This window comes from Labeo rohita, chromosome 3, assembly GCF_022985175.1.
Source record: "Labeo rohita strain BAU-BD-2019 chromosome 3, IGBB_LRoh.1.0, whole genome shotgun sequence".
In the NCBI taxonomy this organism is placed as follows: Eukaryota; Metazoa; Chordata; class Actinopteri; order Cypriniformes; family Cyprinidae; genus Labeo; species Labeo rohita.
Window position 1 is genome coordinate 23,857,104 of NC_066871.1, and position 19,526 is coordinate 23,876,629.

General features: G+C 35.1%; 1 protein-coding gene across 1 annotated transcript in view; it reads right to left on the reverse strand.

The window, feature by feature from the left end:
* Positions 1-233: 233 nt before the first annotated feature.
* Positions 234-19,526, reverse strand: part of aclya (ATP citrate lyase a) — a 29,129-nt gene continuing 9,836 nt past the window's right edge. The window contains exons 5-28 of the mRNA XM_051106162.1: positions 18,722-18,912; positions 17,349-17,428; positions 14,789-14,919; positions 13,861-13,979; positions 12,160-12,296; positions 10,911-10,972; positions 10,674-10,791; positions 10,436-10,590; positions 10,129-10,222; positions 7,990-8,131; positions 7,645-7,813; positions 7,377-7,481; positions 6,190-6,386; positions 6,012-6,093; positions 5,820-5,930; positions 5,576-5,703; positions 5,404-5,497; positions 5,147-5,301; positions 3,180-3,330; positions 2,952-3,095; positions 2,710-2,823; positions 2,245-2,327; positions 1,338-1,414; positions 234-1,255 (exon numbers count right to left, since the gene is read on the reverse strand). Of these exons, the coding sequence (XP_050962119.1) occupies positions 1,161-1,255; positions 1,338-1,414; positions 2,245-2,327; positions 2,710-2,823; positions 2,952-3,095; positions 3,180-3,330; positions 5,147-5,301; positions 5,404-5,497; positions 5,576-5,703; positions 5,820-5,930; positions 6,012-6,093; positions 6,190-6,386; positions 7,377-7,481; positions 7,645-7,813; positions 7,990-8,131; positions 10,129-10,222; positions 10,436-10,590; positions 10,674-10,791; positions 10,911-10,972; positions 12,160-12,296; positions 13,861-13,979; positions 14,789-14,919; positions 17,349-17,428; positions 18,722-18,912 (2,934 nt within the window). The 3' untranslated portion in view covers positions 234-1,160. The remainder of the gene's footprint in view (positions 1,256-1,337; positions 1,415-2,244; positions 2,328-2,709; positions 2,824-2,951; positions 3,096-3,179; positions 3,331-5,146; positions 5,302-5,403; positions 5,498-5,575; positions 5,704-5,819; positions 5,931-6,011; positions 6,094-6,189; positions 6,387-7,376; positions 7,482-7,644; positions 7,814-7,989; positions 8,132-10,128; positions 10,223-10,435; positions 10,591-10,673; positions 10,792-10,910; positions 10,973-12,159; positions 12,297-13,860; positions 13,980-14,788; positions 14,920-17,348; positions 17,429-18,721; positions 18,913-19,526) is intronic.

Here is a 19,526-nt window from a genome sequence, read left to right on the forward strand (position 1 = left end):
ACTTTTACACCTAACCTATTAAAAGTTTCTGCATTTTTAGATATTCAGAATACTTCTGTATGATTTATAAGCTTGTTTTCTCAAGAGGACCTAAAAATGTCCCCACAAGGTCATAATTTATTGGTATAACTATACTTGTGGGGACATTTGGTCCCCGTAATGTAATGAATACCAGTACACACACACACACACACACACACACACACACACAAAACAACAACTGCAGCAACACACCAAAAACAGAATTCAGTTTAATGGTCATCACAGCTGAGCATGAATTGAATGAAAAAAGATTTATTTCTATAACGAATTTTATTTTTAACCAGATAATTTAGCTAAATATCAGACACTGAACTGCTTCATCTGTTCTTCATACAGCTGCACTGGCATATGGACTGTAAACATTGTGAACTTGATGGCACGCTGCACATTTACAAATAACATAGGTGGCCAAAATACTTGTTTGATCTGTATATATAGTTAATAAAAATAGCAACTTTCTTTTTGCCTGCAAATTAGTTGGTCTGACATTTAAGACAATTAAGACTATTAAACACACACGTGAAGCTATTGCTATTGCCGTTATGCGCAGTGGACTATTGCACTGTGTTAATTACAGAAGTCACTACTGACAAGACACTACTCAAAAAAAAAACATTCAAAGATCACAGCCTAGTTATCAGGACAGATCAGTCTGACAATGACATTCTTTAAGTGCTTCTGCAAAAGTTCAGTTTACGGTCACGGCTACTTGATAATGAGAATGATACTGAGAAGTTTCCAGGAACCAGGCGTTTTAGTTTCTAATCTAATTTCCCTTTTGGAGGCACACTGACATGACAAGCAGATTTACGTGTTTTAGATATACATGAGATGTTTACTGCAAAAATGTGGAATGTGTTAAGATGTTTTCACAGTTTAAAAAATGACTTCGCCACACAATCGATACTAGGCATTTAGGTTATTGACAGGTTACACTTACAGTTTATAGATTAACTTTTACACCCTCACAAACACTAAAACAGGGAGAAAAGAAAAACTAAATAGTAACACACGCCAACACACTCACATCTGAAGGAGTGCATATACACATTTACACATACATAAAAACTTCTTTTGCTTCCTTAGTGCACAGGTTCAGTGAGATCTGGATTCCGTCATTACATGGTCATGTGTTCTGGAAGTACGTAAGAGATATCATCCCAAGGATGGCGATACAAACCCTGCTTCAACCGTTTCTGGTCCAGATAATGACCTGTATAAAAAGAGATAAGATTGTTTAAATAACATCATTTTATAACAGACACGTCAGAGATAGATCAAACACACGCACACACCTATGAATCCCATGCTGCGTCCCAACACAAAGATTCCATTCAGTGCTCCGATCTCCACAAACTCATCTGCCTCGTCGCTGTACAAAAGGAAAAAAAAAAGAAGTACGTCAGAGATCAGTGTTACTTTTACTACCATTTATGCGAACACTGATGGAAGCCCATTTTTGCCACTGAATTTAAAAAAAAAAAAAAAAAAAAAAAAAAAAAAGGTTGTGACTTTTTATCTTACAATTCTGACTTTTTTTTGTCTGCTTTGCGAGAAATAGTCAGAACTGCAACTTTTTTTTTTTTACGCAAATGCAAGTTTGTATCTCGCAATTCTGACTTTTTTCCCTTACAATTGCAAGTTTCTGCTTTGCAATTCTGACTTTTCCCTCGGAATTCTAAGAAAAAAAAAGTCACAATTACGGTTTTGTATCTCACAGTTTTGACTGGGTGATATAAACTCATCTGGGAGAAAATTCAGAATTGTGACTTGTGAGTGCAAATGCGAGTTTATATCTCGCAATTCTGAAACTTTTTTTCCTTGCAATTCTGACTTTTTTTCTCAAAATTTTCAGATATAAACTCGCAATTGCAAGTTATAAAGTCGAGTTTTGAGGAAAGAAAAGACTGATATGTTCTCAGAATTGCAAATTTATATCACAATTTTGACTTTACAGCTCGCAATTGCGCATTTATATCTCACAATTCTGAGAAAAAAGCCAGAAGTGCAATATGTAAACTCGCAGGTTATGAGAAAGAGTCAGAATTGCGAGGTAGAAACTACAATGACCCTTTTTTTACTGTTATTTAACAATATAAACTCTATATTTAACTAAAATAAATAAATAAATAAATAAATATAAATATATATATATTTTTTTTAACTATCCTTTACACATTTTCTTACTTCAGTTTTACTTACCGAGTGAAGCCGCCACAGCTTCTTAGCAGATCCACAAATGCCACTCCAATGAAACCATCAACATTAAGGATGAGGTTTGGTTTCTGATAAAGAGAGACATTTTATGAGATTTAAAACAAACAAAACCCTAAATTTCTCATCTTAAGATTCTAAATGTAAATCTAAATGTATTCACTGACATTTATTCATAGCTGATGGTTTTAGCAAACACATATCCGTCTCACTGCATATTGTGTACTGAAGATGTTCTGTGTTTTTCTTAATTTCCTTTGAAAGCTACAGTTACACTTACTGTTGTATGGTGAATTTTCATAGAGAAAATTTAGTAATTTCAATGGAAATCAATGCAGTCAGAAATTTTAATGAGATGGAGAAAGATTTGACAGTGCAGAATTCTCACTGGGTTCATTTACAATGCTAACAGCAGGTGTAAATGGGATCCAAGACACACGCAAGTGTTTGTACCTTTGAGGTAGTGATCTTCTCCACCTCCAGAGCATAGTCCAACAGCTGAGTTGCAGGGAAATGCTGTTTCACAAAGTCTTTGAGAATCTGAACCCGCATGTCAGGATTATTGATCTGAAAAAATTAATCAATCAGTAAAGTCAGAAAAACAAAACTGAGAGAAGCAGTGAGAAATATTTAACATTTAAGACAATATTTAACATTTTCTAACACTTTCAATTTTCATACGTTTGTGTACTCACCGATTTCACCCTGTGTCCGATGCCCATGATGAGTTTGCCGTCTTTCTTCATTTTGTTGACAAACTCCATAGGCAGCATGCCACTGTCAAACGCCTTACTGAACTGCTTAGCAGCTGCATCCAGGGCACCTCCAAAACGGTCTCCCTAAACACAAATAGAGCCAGTGATGAAACAGGTGCTCTTATGGTGCTAAACAGACCGTGTGAGAAAGTCTTGAGCTTTTCGTACGATGGTGAGGAGTCCTGAGGTCAGGCTGGAAATCAGGTCTTTGCCAGCACGCGCACACACTATGGTGTTATGAGCTCCAGAAACGGCAGGGCCGTGATCCGCAGTCACCATCAGACACATCTCGATGAACTGACACGCATAGCGCGGAAGCCTGAAGAAAACACAAATTACGTGAAAATTATGTGAAAACAAAAAAAAAAGCAGCCAACATAATTTACAAAATTATTTCTATCATGACAACTCTCTGAAGATTTTAGCCTGGTAATGGATATGACAGTGTTAATGTATTGGTCTTGGTGGAATAGATCTGCTATGCTGCTGCTGTTGTTTATTGCTGTTGTTGTAGATTATTGCTGCTGCTGCTGCAAAGCAAGTACAGGAACTTGCTACTGTCAAAACATACCCGTGTGAGTATTTAAGACATACTGCTGCTGCACAAGTAGCATATATAATGACCTGTAGCAGATCTATACAGGTGGAGCTGGGGAGGTGGAGGGTTTCAGAGGAACTCTGAAAGCACGCTGCGAAATGCTCTAGTGCAGTGGTGCCCAATCAGCTAATCAAGCTCTTACTAGGCATACTAGAAACTGTGTTGAGCTAAGTTGGAGCTAAACTCTGCAGGATACTCTCCCTCCAGGACCGGGTTTGGGCATCCCTGATCTGGTGAATGCTAACCAATTAAATGTAAAGCAGCAAGCTCATTGGCTGCATAAGCAACATGAACCAATCAGCTCGTGCCAAGCAGTTTAACACTCTGAATATCCTCATTTTGCAGTAAGGACCCATCAGCCTGCGCCATGTAGAGTTTCATGACAGAAATTGGCATATATAAAATTAAATCTTTATATATTATAACAATTTGTGGTAACACTTTATTTTAAGGTGCCCTTGTTACATGTTACATGTACTCACTATTATAATAACAAATAATTATGCATAATTACATGCAAATAACCCTAAGACAAACCCTAATCCTAACCCTAACCATATAGTAAGTGTGTGTAGTTAATTATTATTACTCAGTACTATTACTCAGTAACAAGGACACCGTAAAATAAAGTGTAAGCCAATTTGTATTATTTTTATAAATTACATTACAATTATTCATAACATATTTTTAATATGCATAATTTAATACATAAAAAAAACCTAATTCAAATAAAAACACATAATTCAGTATTTTTATTCTAAAATGTATGTAGTTAATATATTTTTTAAACTAAATGTGTATTCTATAATTTTATAATGTGTGTGTATAATCATTTTTATGTATTTTATATATATAAATGGTTAATTATTTTTTAATAATAACAATATTAACTACAGTGTTACTACTACTACTACTACTACTAAAGATATACTAGCTATATTTCCATCACCCTGCTTTTATGCACATTTTGAAGTATTGCATCAGAATCTAATGACGCAAATTTCGACAAAAAAAAAAAAAAAAATTAACTTGCAAAAAAGTTTATATGCTGGCTTGAGGTGTCTTTTGACTTCAGCGAATGCATATAATGGGAGATGGAAAGACATTTACCCAATAAATTCCTCAAAGCACATAAAAAAATGTGACTTTGCATAATGAGACGGCATAACCTGACTAACCAGTGAGCCGATCATGTTGCACAGTATCTGAAGTGTTGTTACGGTCATTCTGAAATGCCTGAGCAAAGTCTGTCAAAGTCTTAATAATTGCTTCCCAGAACTGCCTCCGAAAGCAATAACCACATTTATTGCATTTCGTCTGCTTGCTCTGAGTAATTTATTATACGTGAAAATGATTACATTCAGTGGCTTCTCCTACTCTTCTTACTGATACTTAGTGCCAGTTTATCAGGGAGTGGCGATTTTTTGATTGGTTGGATGGAAACTGTGCTTTTTTGCAAATGTTTTATGTGATATTCCAATTTTGCGCACAAGTTAAATTCGCAACTTTGGATGGAAACCCAGCTAGCAAAACGTACCTCCTCTGGAACCAAAGCAGGCCAAGGGTGCCGCCCAGCCCCATCTCAGACTTAAAGACCTCAGTAATGGGCATGCCTGCATAAATGAGCTCCTGTCCCCTCTCATCACAGATACTCGTCATGAAGGATGCCGGTTTACGGATCAGACCCAACTCCTACAGAGAGAGATAAAATAAAAGAGATGAGGCTTAAACACCTGACGAGACTCTTGAAAATGAGTATTTGTCTTCAAAACGTATGTTATATGTTGAACTCACTCGTGCCCAGGAGTAATCCATTGGCACTGTGGGTGGAGGAACCTCTTTGGCAGGCACAATTACACCCTTGGCTACTAGATTATCATACACAGATCTGTAGGATACACAAATATGAGGTTACTGATTAACGGGTTACGATGTTAAATGCGCAAGTACACAGAAGATGACATACTTGATGACGTCTCCCAGCTCATCAAAGCTCTTGGGAACAAAGGCTCCTGCCTCTTCCAGAGCTTTGTTCTTAGCCACTGCAGTCTCAGATGCCTGGTTAGCACAAGCTCCAGCGTGGCCAAACTGGACCTAAGCACATAAAGCAGCATACAATCAGTTCATTCAGCTGTTAACATCTTAAAGTCATAGTAGTTGCTTAAGTAAGTCTTTTGGATACATTATAAGCTATGCAACTGCTTGGGCACCTCAGATGAGAACAGGGTGGCGCAGGTTCCTATGCACCAGCAAACCACAGGTTTGGTGATTCTGCCTTCTTTAATGCCTTTGCAAATCTTGTATTCTTCACTTCCACCAATCTATAATCAGAGAGAAGACCCATGAGTGTATTGCAAATTTTATAGTGACTGTAAACTGGGCTGAACAAATGGCTCACTCACCTCTCCGAGCACAACGATCATTTTGACTCCAGGTGTGTCCTGATATCTCAACACGTGATCCGTAAACACAGAGCCTGGGTATCTGCAGGATATCACGGGTATCACGCAAATTGTTACACTGATGAAATGCATCGAACCATATGCAGTATTAAAGACTTAATTTGACTTGAACACCCACCTGTCACCTCCGATAGCAACTCCTTCATAAACTCCATCTGTAGTGCGTGAGATGATGTTGTTGAGCTCATTGGACATCCCACCAGAGCGGGAGACGTAGGCCACACTGCCTGGTCTGTAAAGCTTAGATGCCAGGATGTTATCCAGCATCCCACCAGTGTTACCAATCTTGAAACAGCCTGGTTTAATACCGCCAACCTACAACATAGCACACACACCACAGACTTAATTAAAAATAATAATAATAATAATAATAATAATAATAATAATAATGATGATAATAATAATTATTATTATTATAAAACCAAATATAATTTTACATGCACTGTATATTTAATAAATAATATAATTCTGTTTTTATTATAATAATATAATTCTGTTTTTAATTCTAAAATATACATAGTTAATAAATACATATTTATTAATAACACTATTATTATAAACTATTACTAACTAATAGTCAAATTATATAATATAAAGTGTATTATTATTATTATTATTATTAATAGTCCTAATTATAATGTCATGATGAAATATACATAAATAATAATAATAATAATAGTAATAAAGTTATTATTAGTAATAATATTTAATAGTAATTTTATACGCACTGTAGAAGAAATAGTTTTTCTCTCCAACATATATAAAGTACTATAAAACATAATTCATTTTTTATTGATGAATTAATTAAATATAAATATAATAATATAGTTATTATATTTATATATTATGTAAATAAAATATTTAATTATTTTGTATAATAATATTATTATTATTATTGTTATTAATAATACTAAATTAATTAATAAATAATAAATAATTAAATATTTTATTTATCTAATATTAAATAAATATAATCATTATATGATAATATAATTATTTTATTTATCTAATATTATATAAATAAAATATTTATCTTGAATAATAATAATAATAATAATAATAGTTATTACTAATACTACTACTACTACTACTACTACTACTACTACTAATAATAATATTATTTTTTTTTTTCCCCAAATACAATTTTTTATAACCACAACACATATTTATCTTTTTTTCAGGATTCTTCTCATTGGCCTGTAGAGGGCACACAAACCTCCCGTTATTCCAACCAATTTGTCCCCCAAGTATACGCACACAGCTACATATACAAGTATCCAACAGAAAGACAGTTTGGAGTCATACCGTTGCCGGACCAATGATAGTGACTCCCTTCTCATCTGCCATTTTAATGATCTTGCGAGTCAAAGCCTCTGGAATACCCTCAGCTATGATCGCTATAGTGCGGATCTGTATATTATAAAAAAAAAACAAAAAAAAAAAAAAAACACACACACACATACACAGAACACATGCACAATCAGACCACATTGGTTTGTAAACATTTAAAGAATAGTTCACTGCACAGTGGAGTCAGATGAACGTATAGAGTGAGCTGATGCTGATCTCAGACCTGTGGGTACTGCATGGTCTCTATGGTGCTGTCGTAGGCAGAGCGGAGGGAGGCAAAACTGATGAGCACATCTACTTCTGGATGTTTCTTCATTGCATCAGCCATGTTCTTATAGACCGGCAACAGGATCTCCTTATGACCCCAATAAAACTTCTGCTTATGGTCTCCGCTGTTTAAAACAGAAATAATGCGTTTTAAGAATAAATATGCATATGCATGATGTAGGGACAGTCAATCTAAGGAATACTGGGAGTAAGTGCCTGTGAATCTTAATATCACAGAAGTAAATTAAAATCATTAAAAACTGTCCCAGACTAGGGTTTTAAGTGTAAGCATAAGACTCACGTGAAGGGGTAAACCATGGCTGCTACTGAAGGCTCCTGTCGTGAGCACACATAATCGAAGTCCAGCATGCCCTGCACTGCACGTGTCTGCATCCCCCACACTATAGACTTTGTGTGGTTACTGAACAGAGTCGTGCTTTTGGCTACAGAGATAAAGACAGAAGAACAAAGAGAAACAACATTATTACAGAACATTTCTCTCTAAGAGTACAACAAGACATACAACATTTTAAAGTCTCAGTAGGCAAACAATCAAATGTTTCCTGAAAACATTCATGAAAATAATGTTTTTAGTGCATTGTCATTAATGCTGCAAAATCAATGTTGCCAAATTTTTGCATATTATAGGCTTTATAATACATAAATCCTCTGAACAGGGCAGAAGACTTTAAAATTCAACAAAGGACAGAGCTTTGTGAAGACCAGAAACTTTACTACCTAAAAGTGGCATAAGGTGCATTCACACAGACTGTTTAATGCAGTTACAAATGCATAATTAAAAAAGGGAAAATATACTTTGAACATGAAGTCATTCATTCAACCAATTTTTTCAAACAGTTGGTTGACTAAGTAATGAAACACTGTTGTGTGTTGCTCAGAAATGCAAAACAGTTCTGCTTTGGCTTTATTTGAAACTATTTTCGTTGTCGAAATAAAGCAAAAACAAGTCACTTAATATTAACTCCTTCGTTACTGAACTGTTCATCAAATCCATCAAAATCGTGCTGATATTTGGAGAAAAACGTCACTCTTTGTGTGGTATTAACTATATCAGATGATATAAATATAAGAGACACATGAAAGTCATGCAGGGGCATATTTGACCCTAATCTTGAAATCGAAATGTATTTTATTAGACTAAATCACACAGTGAAAGTGTGAACTCTAAGTGTGCTTGTGCAGAAACATTAATCTAACCTACATCATGTAATGTATGCATGCACTCTTTGGGTGTGTGTTTGTTTAGTTTTTGTGCATACTTGATAATGTAAAAATTACATATGTGACCCTGGACCACAAAAACCAGACATAAGTACCACCGATATATTTGTAGCAATAGTCAACAATATATTGTATGAGTCAAAACGCTCAATTTTTCTTTTATGCCAAAAATGATTAGGATTAAGTAAAGATCATGTTCCATGAAGATATTTTGTAAATTTCCTACCGTAAATATAGCAAAACTTATTTTCTGATTAGTAATATACATTGCTAAGAACTTGATTTTAAAGTGATTTTCTCAATATTTAGATTTTTTTTTTACATTCCCAGATTCCAGGTTTTCAAATAGTTGTCTCAGCCAAATATTGTCCTGCCCTAACAAACCATTCATCAATGGAAAGTGTATTTATTCAGCTTTCAGAAGATGTACAAATCTCATTTAAAAAAAAAAAAAAAAAACCCTTATGACTGGTTTTATGGTCCACACTGCAAAAATACATACATACATACATACACATACATACATAAATAAATAAAAATAGTTAAAAAAAAAAAAAAAAAAAAAAACATGCTATTGACAATAAATACTAAAGATGTAGCCCATTTATGGTTGCCATGCAGTGTAGCTACTTACAGCATAGCATTAATACAAGATGTGCGGCTACAGAGGTATTTACAATGGCTTTGAAATTGGCCCATCCATTAGAAGTGAAAATCAGAATAAACCATTTTATTGTCTAGGGTCACCATATGACCCAACATGCCCTGGCGAGGATTTCTAAACTGCCTATAGTGTCTGAGTTTTGGCTGCTTTATTTTCCCATTGTTGTGCTCTGTATAATCCTCATACATTATAGGCACACGCATTTGCATTGCTTTGACTGCTCTCTGTAGATCTAAGCTCCTCTCTTGCCATGACTTGTCAATGATTATGCACAATGCTTGTAAACTATTGGTAAACCTACTATTTAGTCACCTAAGAAAATAAAGCCAAAATCCAGACATTTTAGGCAATTTAGAAACCCCATCCAGGACAAGTCTGGGAACAAGATGTCTGGTCACCATGTAATATCATTGTGTTGACAACTGTTTAAAATCCCCCTATTATGGGCCTGTAGAAGGCGCAACAACCTACAAATAAAACTCTTCAGTTACTGTGATTGTCTGCTTGTGGGAGGGTGATCACATTTGCACTAACCTGGAGGAAGTCCAGCACGAGTCTTTTGAGCTGATGAGTTATCTGCTCCAGTTTTGACCTCAGAGAAAGAGGCCGATCTGGTGGAGGCGGGAGTCTGGAAGCGAGAGAGAGAGCAGTATTAAGAAATTATAGTCTGGTACGAGCAGCACATTAAGACGAGGACTCTAAAAGCAGTGGAGAAAGACTTAACAATAAAAAACTTCACTTTACTGAAAGTCCTGGATCATCTAATGGCTTGCCTGAGGCTGGGAGAGGTTTTTAATGCAAGCACACTTAAAGACTCCCACACACACACACAATCACTCACTGTGGTACCACCGCTGGTGTTGAGAAGGAAGTTAGCAGTGTGGGCGGCAACTTGAGGCTGTGTGTCGATTGGCCGTTGACCTAGTGCCATTCCAACAATAGCAGTCATGTGGGTTTCAGTGCCAAAAACATGAATGGGGATACCGGTGGTCTTTCCTACACACAAAAGACATGAGATCGCATCTCCACATCTCTTTGACTTTATGTACACTTACAAATGTGAACATGCACAAACTTACCAACTTCCCCCATCACTCTTAAACCCTCCTGGTAGTTCGGGCCACCACGACGGACAAATATAGTGACCTCATGCTCTTTCAGAGGGTTCTGGTAATCTTTGATAGCTCTGACGATACCCTGATATATTCAAAACAGCCAAACAAACAAACACATAAAGGGTGTATATTACAATATTCACATGTGCTAATGCAGATTGATGGCACAAATGCACAGCATGAGGGAGTCTGTGATCTAACCTTGAATGTCGCCGCTACGTTAGTGAAGTTGGCAATGCTGCCTCCAATGATCAGGACTTTACCTGCACAGGAGAAAACAAAAGTGACACATTACATACGGCAGATACAACAGACATAAAGGAGCGATTCTTCAGTTAGGGGCACTTCTGCCTACTTTACATTTTCAAAACAAACTTCAACATACAGAATCTTTCAGGTAACATTTATTACATGCTGTGGAATATGATCATGGCCTTGATTAAACTATTACTAGTACTGTCAAACGATTAATCGTGATTAATCCCATCCCAAATAAAAGTTTTGTATATATTTATATATATAGATATGGATATATTTAAGAAAAACTGTAAGTTTATATATTAAATATATTAATATATAATATTAATGTTATGAATAAAAATATATACATGTAAAAAAATTCAATATGTGTGTTTTTTTAAATACATAAATATACATAGTACACACACATATTATTTATGTTAAACAAAAACTTATTTTGGATGTTATTAATCGCGATTAATCGTTTGACAGCATAAATTATTATTATAGTAATGACATCTTTCACTTTCTGGTAAAAAAATAAATAAATAATAAAAATAAACAAAAAAAGGGTTAAGCATTGAGATTAACAGAAGTTAGCTACCAGTCTAGCAATTTTGAATTAAAAATTTGAATTGTTTGGTAATTATAAAATATAATTATTTTATATTTCTTTCAATATAAATACAAATACAAATACAAATATATATATATATACACATACATATGCGCATACATATACATATACACACACTTTTTTTCCAGCTATATATATATATATATATATATATATATATATATATATATATATATATATATATATATATATATATACATATATACATACATACATACATACATGCATGCATACATGCATGCATGCATATATATATATATATATATATATATATATATATATATATATATATATATATATATATATATATATATATATATATATATATATATATATTTAAGTCAAATGCCAGAAAAAATATGTTTGTTTTTTTTTATTTATAGAAAGACATATATTATTATATTATATGTTGTTTTATATTAACTATTTCCCCCTAGTTTTGCGTGATGAAATGTTACAGATTTTAGGAAAAACAAAAAACAATTAGACAACAAAAAAATAAAAACCCTTTAAAATCATTTCCGGTAAAAGACTAATAAAGAAAGTTGGACTTTAAGACTGTGGTGCACATACCTTCGGCGTGTTTCTCACGGGTCATGAGGGAGAGGATGGTTTTGGCATAGTCATATGTTTGCTGCTCACTTGGAGCACCTGAATACTCTCCATAATTTGCCAGTTCACTGACTCCGCCCAGATCACAAATTGTGTCACTATGAGTAAGAAAAAATTCTATATGTTAAACTATTGGCTATTATGAATATGCCCGAAATCCCAATTAAATCCCAAGTAATAGAGCAAGTCAATATAATTCAGTAAATCTAGCATATTTTATTTGTTTGTTTATGGGTATTAAAGAGGAAAACATTTGGTTTCTTGATCCTCTGCTGTACTCTCAGAGGACAGCGCATACACATCCTAATTAGTCTCATTACGCTTTCTCTCGCTCCATCTCCTCCCTCAATCCAGAGAGGAGGACAGATGCTGCAGCAAAAGATAAACCTCTAGATAACTGTTATCAAGCATGGATGGGTAATGTCATTTAGCTCTCAGAGCTCATACAGGTATCTGCTTCATCTCTCTGTTCATGAAGCACAAGAGTTCTGCTCATTACACCTGCGTCTTCCTTCAAACCGTCTCTTACTTTTAAGATTTAGGATTTCATTTAGAAATGAGGGTGAGTCAATGATTGAATGTTCATATCATTACAACTCTTTCTTTCTTTCTGTAGAACATAAAAGAAGACCTTCTGAACAATGTCTTAGTGTTTTTGTCCAAACAATGAAAGTCAATGAGGTCCAGTGTTGCTTTGGAAACCACTGAATTTCACTGTATGGACAAAACAGTTTTCAAATTATCTTTCATGTTCTGCAGAAGAAATAAAGTCCTAAATATAATGACATGAGGGCGAATCAATGACTGGATGAAATATCTAGGGATTTTATACCAATATGTGACGATTCAAGTCGGCTGAGATGTTAAACAAATCGCGACACAGTTGCATTTATACGAATGTATCTATAAAGGAAACTGACTGTCTATAGAAAAAGTTTAGGTATTTTCTTTTTCTTGTCAATGTATAACACATATTAAAGTCATGTTATATTCGCAGCCATGCATGGTTAACAGCGGTAATCAAAGAAACGCTATATTGCCGCTGTTCCATAAACGCCACCTGCTGTCAGAGAGCAAATTTACATCTTATTTAGCCTGTCTGCTGTTTCTGTTTCATTCAGATACATCTTTATACAGCATTAAATTTCACAAACATTTTAATTTATAATTTGTCTTAAACCTCATTTAAAAAAATCATTTATTGTATTGTGAAATGTGATCCTGGACCACAAAACCATAAGCGTCAATTTTTTGAAATTGAGATTTATCATTATCAGAAAACTAAATAAAAAAATCTTTCCAAAATATTAATAAAATTGCTTTTAAATCTGTTCAAATTAAGTTCTTAGCAATGCATTTTACTAATCAAAAATTAAGTTTTGATATACTTACGGTAGGAAATTTACAAAATATCTTCATGGAACATGATCTTTACTTGATATCCTAATCATTTTTGGCATAAAAGAAAAATCGATAATTTTGACCCATACAAGTATATCCATACTATTTACAACTTGTTTTGTAGTCCAGGATCACAAATCAGTATCATAAATCATATTGCATCGTGAGTTGAGGAGATTGTTACATTGCTAGAATTCTGTAAACGTCAGATAACATTCATACATTATATGCAGACTAGACTAACTCCTGAGTGACACATACCTGTAGACGACAGAAGCTCCACCCCCTGCCACCATAGTCCAGATCCGTCCACGAGGGTTCAGGATAGTGAGCTTGAGGCTGGCGCCACTCTTAGCATCTAGGTCAGCTATATATGCCTCCTACAGAAATGTTATGAAAACCCCTTTAATGTATATAAAAAAATTTAATTCCTATATTTTCTTCAAATCACAAGGTAAAAAAAAAAAGCATTACAAAGTGTACCTACTAGTAAAATTCCATAATAAGATAAATAAAATGCTTATAAAAACCACAAAAAGAAGCAGAAAAACTAGTTTCTGGTGTGCAGACACGTCGACAGAAACGGCATAGAGTGGCTTGTGGACTGTGTTTTGGTCAAATATTTAATGAAGCCAAAGCTCTTCATTGTCCAACCCATATGGATCAACAACCAATTACAGTAACACATCTGACAGAAAGGTAAGAGAGTATACCAAATGTTGTTTATTAATACACCAACTCTGATTTTATTCCAGCTAAACCAGCCTGTTATAACAGCTAGTGTATCTGTGTGTGTGAGACCAATTAAACCAGCCTTCTGGCAGATAAACATTGCCTCAACACATACGGCCAACAATGATGCAGCACAGAAGGCATCACTCTCTCTCTCTGCATGAGCACGACTCATCACTGTAATAGTGTCTGTGTGTGGTGAATGAATCATTTATGAAAGGCTGCCTCTAATTAATTATTAAATCATATTTTTTAGAAGAAGTGAAAGTAAGCAAACGCAGCAGAATCAGAGAAGTACAAGCGTCCTCTGATGAATCAACAAAATAGCGATAAACGCAGGCAGTTCCTTCCTGTTCCTTGTTGGGTTTACATATTAGCTCATTCGAATTAATACAGATGTATCACTGAATCCTGAAAATGTACAATATTATCCAACAAAATACACACTGATTGTTACCTCAGGATAGGCCTCTCTGCCGAAGGGAGGGGGAAACTCCACATCACCCCACTTGGCTTTACACAAGTAATCAGCTGTGGCATCGATTTTAGCAGCCATGTCCAGCACGTACACGCCATCCTTAGTGACCACTGACAGAGAGAAAGACAGCGTTTGTTCATCAGTTTCAACTTCACAAATTGATGTCACTTTGCATTATTTGCCTGCCTTAGGCAATGATGAAATGTACATTTCCACTGAGTCCTTCATTTAAATCACACAGTTACTGAATGCTTTGGGTTATGCTGTGGAAATGTGATGTTGAGGTGCACATGATGCTTTCAGGCGCCTCAGTGTTTCAAGATATTTATTCTTATTAGCATATATGACTCTTGAGTCATGCATTCCACTGGATGACTAAGCGTTTTTATGGTTTAAAAAAAACAAAACCAATCTGATCTCATGATAAAAAACATACCGAATGTCCACTGAGTGGCGCTAAAAAAACATTTTTTATTTTTTTTCCCAGATGAACGTGCATATGATACGCTTTACGTGACGTTGGTTTTGTATGCGTCACATCAGTTCTGACTTGAAATGTCCATTGAGTAGCGCCAGTGTTAGGGAAAGTTACTTTTAAAAGTAATGCGTTACAATATTTTTCGCTAGATGCAAAATATTTACCAGAATGTACGTTTTGTGACACATTCAATATGAAATGTCCCCTGAGTGGTGCTAAAAGAGCATTTGGTTTCCCCCCCTGGAACAGATGAACGTACGTTTTATGTGACGTTGGTTTTGCACGTGTCCCAACAGGGTGCACACGGATTACAACATTTTCGCTAGACACGAAATACGTACCGCCATGTATGTTTGTGACATATTTGATGTGAAACGTCCACCGAGTAGCACTAAAAGAGTGTTTGTTTTCCCCCCCAGAACAGATGAATGTACATATATAAGTTACTTTTAAAAGTAATGCGTTACAATATTTTTTGCTAGATGCGAAATACGTACCGCCATGTACATTTGTAACATATTCGATTTGAAATGTCCAGTGAGTGGCGCTAAAAGAACATTTGGTTGTCCCCCCCAGGAACAGATGAATGCACATATGGTACGTTTTATGTGACGTTGGTTTCGTATGCGTCACAGCAGCTCTGACTTGAAATGTCCACTGAGTGGCACCAGTGTTGGGTAAAGCTACTTTTAAAAGTAATGCATTACAATACTGTGTTACTCCCTAAAAGTAATTATGCTACTTTGTTACTTTTTATGTGAAGTGATGCGTTACATTCCTTTTGCATAACGTTTTAAATCTGGGCTGGCTTGCTTGAATTGTATCATCAAAGGTCAGCAGCAAAAACACTAGTTAAAACAATGGGATGAAAGTGTGTTATTTAACATTTTTAATTATTGCAGGTTTGCGGCATATTACGAGTTCGCCTTCGCACTCCCTATTTCCCCCAACAGGAGAGCTGTCAATCAGTCAATGGGAAAACAAAGTACCTGGCGTTACTTATTTGTAAAAGTAACTCAGATATTTTCTTGTAAATTAAAAAGTAATACGATACTTTACTAGTTACTTAAAAAAAAGAAAAAGTAATCTGATTACGTAACTCACGTTACTTGCAATGCGTTACCCCAATGCGCTTTAACTCTAATTAATTAATCCGATTCATGCCGTTTTAAAATAACGCACCAACTATACCTAAACCTACACAAGCGAATGTGACTCTTTTAACGCGAGTCATGTTTTTCACAGGTTTCGTACCCAAGGATTCCGCCTCCTAAGTCCAGTTCCGTTCCAGCTGAGCTACTGAGCAAACTAGTTACATCCGGAAAGCAAAACTTATTGAGCTGTAATTGTGAGCACAAAAACAATTACAAGTGCTTGCTGTTTTCGCCTGTAGTGTTCATTTCTGTTGGAAACTGCAGTGTTATGTACTTATTGGTACGCAATTCGCATCTTGCTAAAAAGTTCCCACGGGTACGTTTTCGTCATAAGACCAGGTAGCAAAAAAAGTAAAACGCTACAGGAAACTCATGCAGACAGAGTGTATTTTCTAACATACTGAGAAAACTGGCCTTTGAAATGATAAAAATGTGCTTCATTTAGAAAAAGGAACATCAAAGAAAATTAGAAACAGTAACAGATGCTGTTTACAAGGCATACAAGGATTATTAATTAGTGCCCTATGAAACATCCCCAGTCACCATCAAACAGCATCCATGTTCATTAATTAGGACTAATTCTTTCAAATTAAATATTTCCTTTTCATTTTATGATGTTATTTTGACACCAAGTTGGATCAGGGTTCAGCTTTTAGTAATAAATATTATCAGTAAATCAGTATTTTGAACATAAGATTTGTTCTTAGTCATCCGAACGTAATGTGCCAGTACAACTTTTAGTGCCTTGCAAAGAACTGGAAGTGGTTTGTCTTTGGTCTCCAAAGAGCGAATCAACAGTGCCAAGATTTTGGGAAGAACTGAATCAGAAGTCTGGGTGGGTGCACAACTAACATCATCCGTGACAGGCCGCAAAGCCGAGGTGGGATGGGCTGCTTTTGTGACTTACCAAGAGGGTTGATCTCCAAGTATGTAAAGTACAAGTCTTCATACAGGTTAAACAAGCCCACCAGGAAACTAGTCAACATCCTGCAGAAACAAAAAAAAAACTAAAATGTATGTAACTAAAAATACTGAATAAAACAACATTTTTCCAATACTGACTGATGCTTCTGTAATATTGTATACAAAAACTGGAAACTGACAGACTATGAACAGTAATGGCACTCGATTTAATGACAGAACTGGTTACTGGTGTGAGCCGGAACAGCTGGCGTTTGAGGTAACGAGGGAAAACAGAGGGAGACGTGAGGGAGGAGGAAGTGAGAGAATCATCCGTCATACACCTCGTAAAAAAAAAAATTGTGACGGTCCATGATCCGGAGAACACAAATTATACGCGAGAAATGACAGAGACTGAATCACTGGAGAAAGAGGGAGGAACTATTGGGATGACAGTAAGTCAGTAAATACTCTCGCTGAAAGATGACAAAAGGAAATTTACGGTGGAAAAATGGACTTTTACGCCACAATATTTGCGAGAGGGTGTTGCATGTTGTTTTTCAAAGCTGTAATCTTCCAAAAAATGTGTGTGTGTTTGACTGAGAATAAGAGAGGGAGAGGAAGAATAAAGAGATGGATGAATAGAAACTGAGGCGTGGATGCTGGCCAATGCTGCCAAACCCGTCTCCCCGTCAATCTCAATGTCAGCCAAGACGGCGAGGCCGGCCAGAACGAGATGTCAGTGTATGTGTGCCATCAGAAAGACGAACGGGGTTTGTAAACGTGAACTGAATAATACTGGGGGGTGGGGGGAAACGGGGATAGATTTCATTTGTGTAATGGATCAAAGTGCTCTCAACTACTGGCAGCACAGCTGAGAGCATCTCGTTTGCTTGTTTGTCCTCTATTTCTCTCCATCAGTCTCTTTTTTTTGGCTCAGTGTTATCCTGTCTTGAAATGTAGCTCGACCAAGAACTGTCTGTAGCATCTTATGTGTGACGATGCAGAAGCGACTCTCAGGGGGATTTTGAGGCAATTAAACTACTGTTATATATAAGTTGAATCAGCATACAGCATAAATAGGAGTTTGTATACAGATTTTAAATGTTGATTCTCACGCACAACTGACAGAAAGCGACAAAAAAAAAGACTGAAAAAAAATTGCAAACCGTGATAGCGATCAACTGAGAAGACCTCAGCACAACACAAAAAGGCAAAATAAACTATACAGAAAAAAACTTCAGATGACTAGAATTATAGTCTATGTATTTCACTTCCACTATAATTTGGTGAGAAATACAATGCAGACCTGTTAAATGGATTTAAATATGATCAAATATTTATACAATATGTAATGTTTGATTTGATTGTCTGACTCACTCTTTCTTATCTGCAGGGGCGTGTGTGAGGACCTGACTCTTGACTGTGTCCGCACTGATCTTCTCGTCCACTCCCACCAAGAGTTTTAGGGCTTTAGAGTCCACGTCTCCTACATCCACACCCCCCTCATGATGGAAGAGCATGTAATCGCCCTCACGTGTAGCATAGATACACACATAAAACTCCTCCTCCTGATAAAAAGTCACAATTCAACAATGTTACCACTCCCTTCCTAATTTTTGCTTAAGCCATGTCCTGGATAGTAATCCATTAACAAACATTAGAGTAATCATTTTACAAATATGTAAATAATACAACCCCTACTATAAAAATTTATATTAGTAGGAAAATTATTAATAATAATAATAATAATAATAACAATAGATGCAGAACTATTTATTTATTTAGGAATAACTCCGTATCTAACATGTTTATTATATGATTATTTCACTCATTTATTGGAACAATTTAATAATAAAATAATAATAATAGCTGCAGAATTATATTATTATTATTATTATTAATAATTTAATAATAATTTTGCACCTAAATGTAACTAATTTATTGGAAATAATAATAATAATAATAATAATAATAATAATAACATAGCTGCAGAATTATTATTATTATTATTATATTAATTTATTTAACAAAAATTCTGCATCTAACAAAACTGATCATACTATGTAATTTTACTCATTTATTGAAATTATTTAATAATTATTATTATTGTTTATTATTGTTTATTATTATTATTATTATTATTATTATTATTATTAAACATTTTTGCATTTAACAAACTACT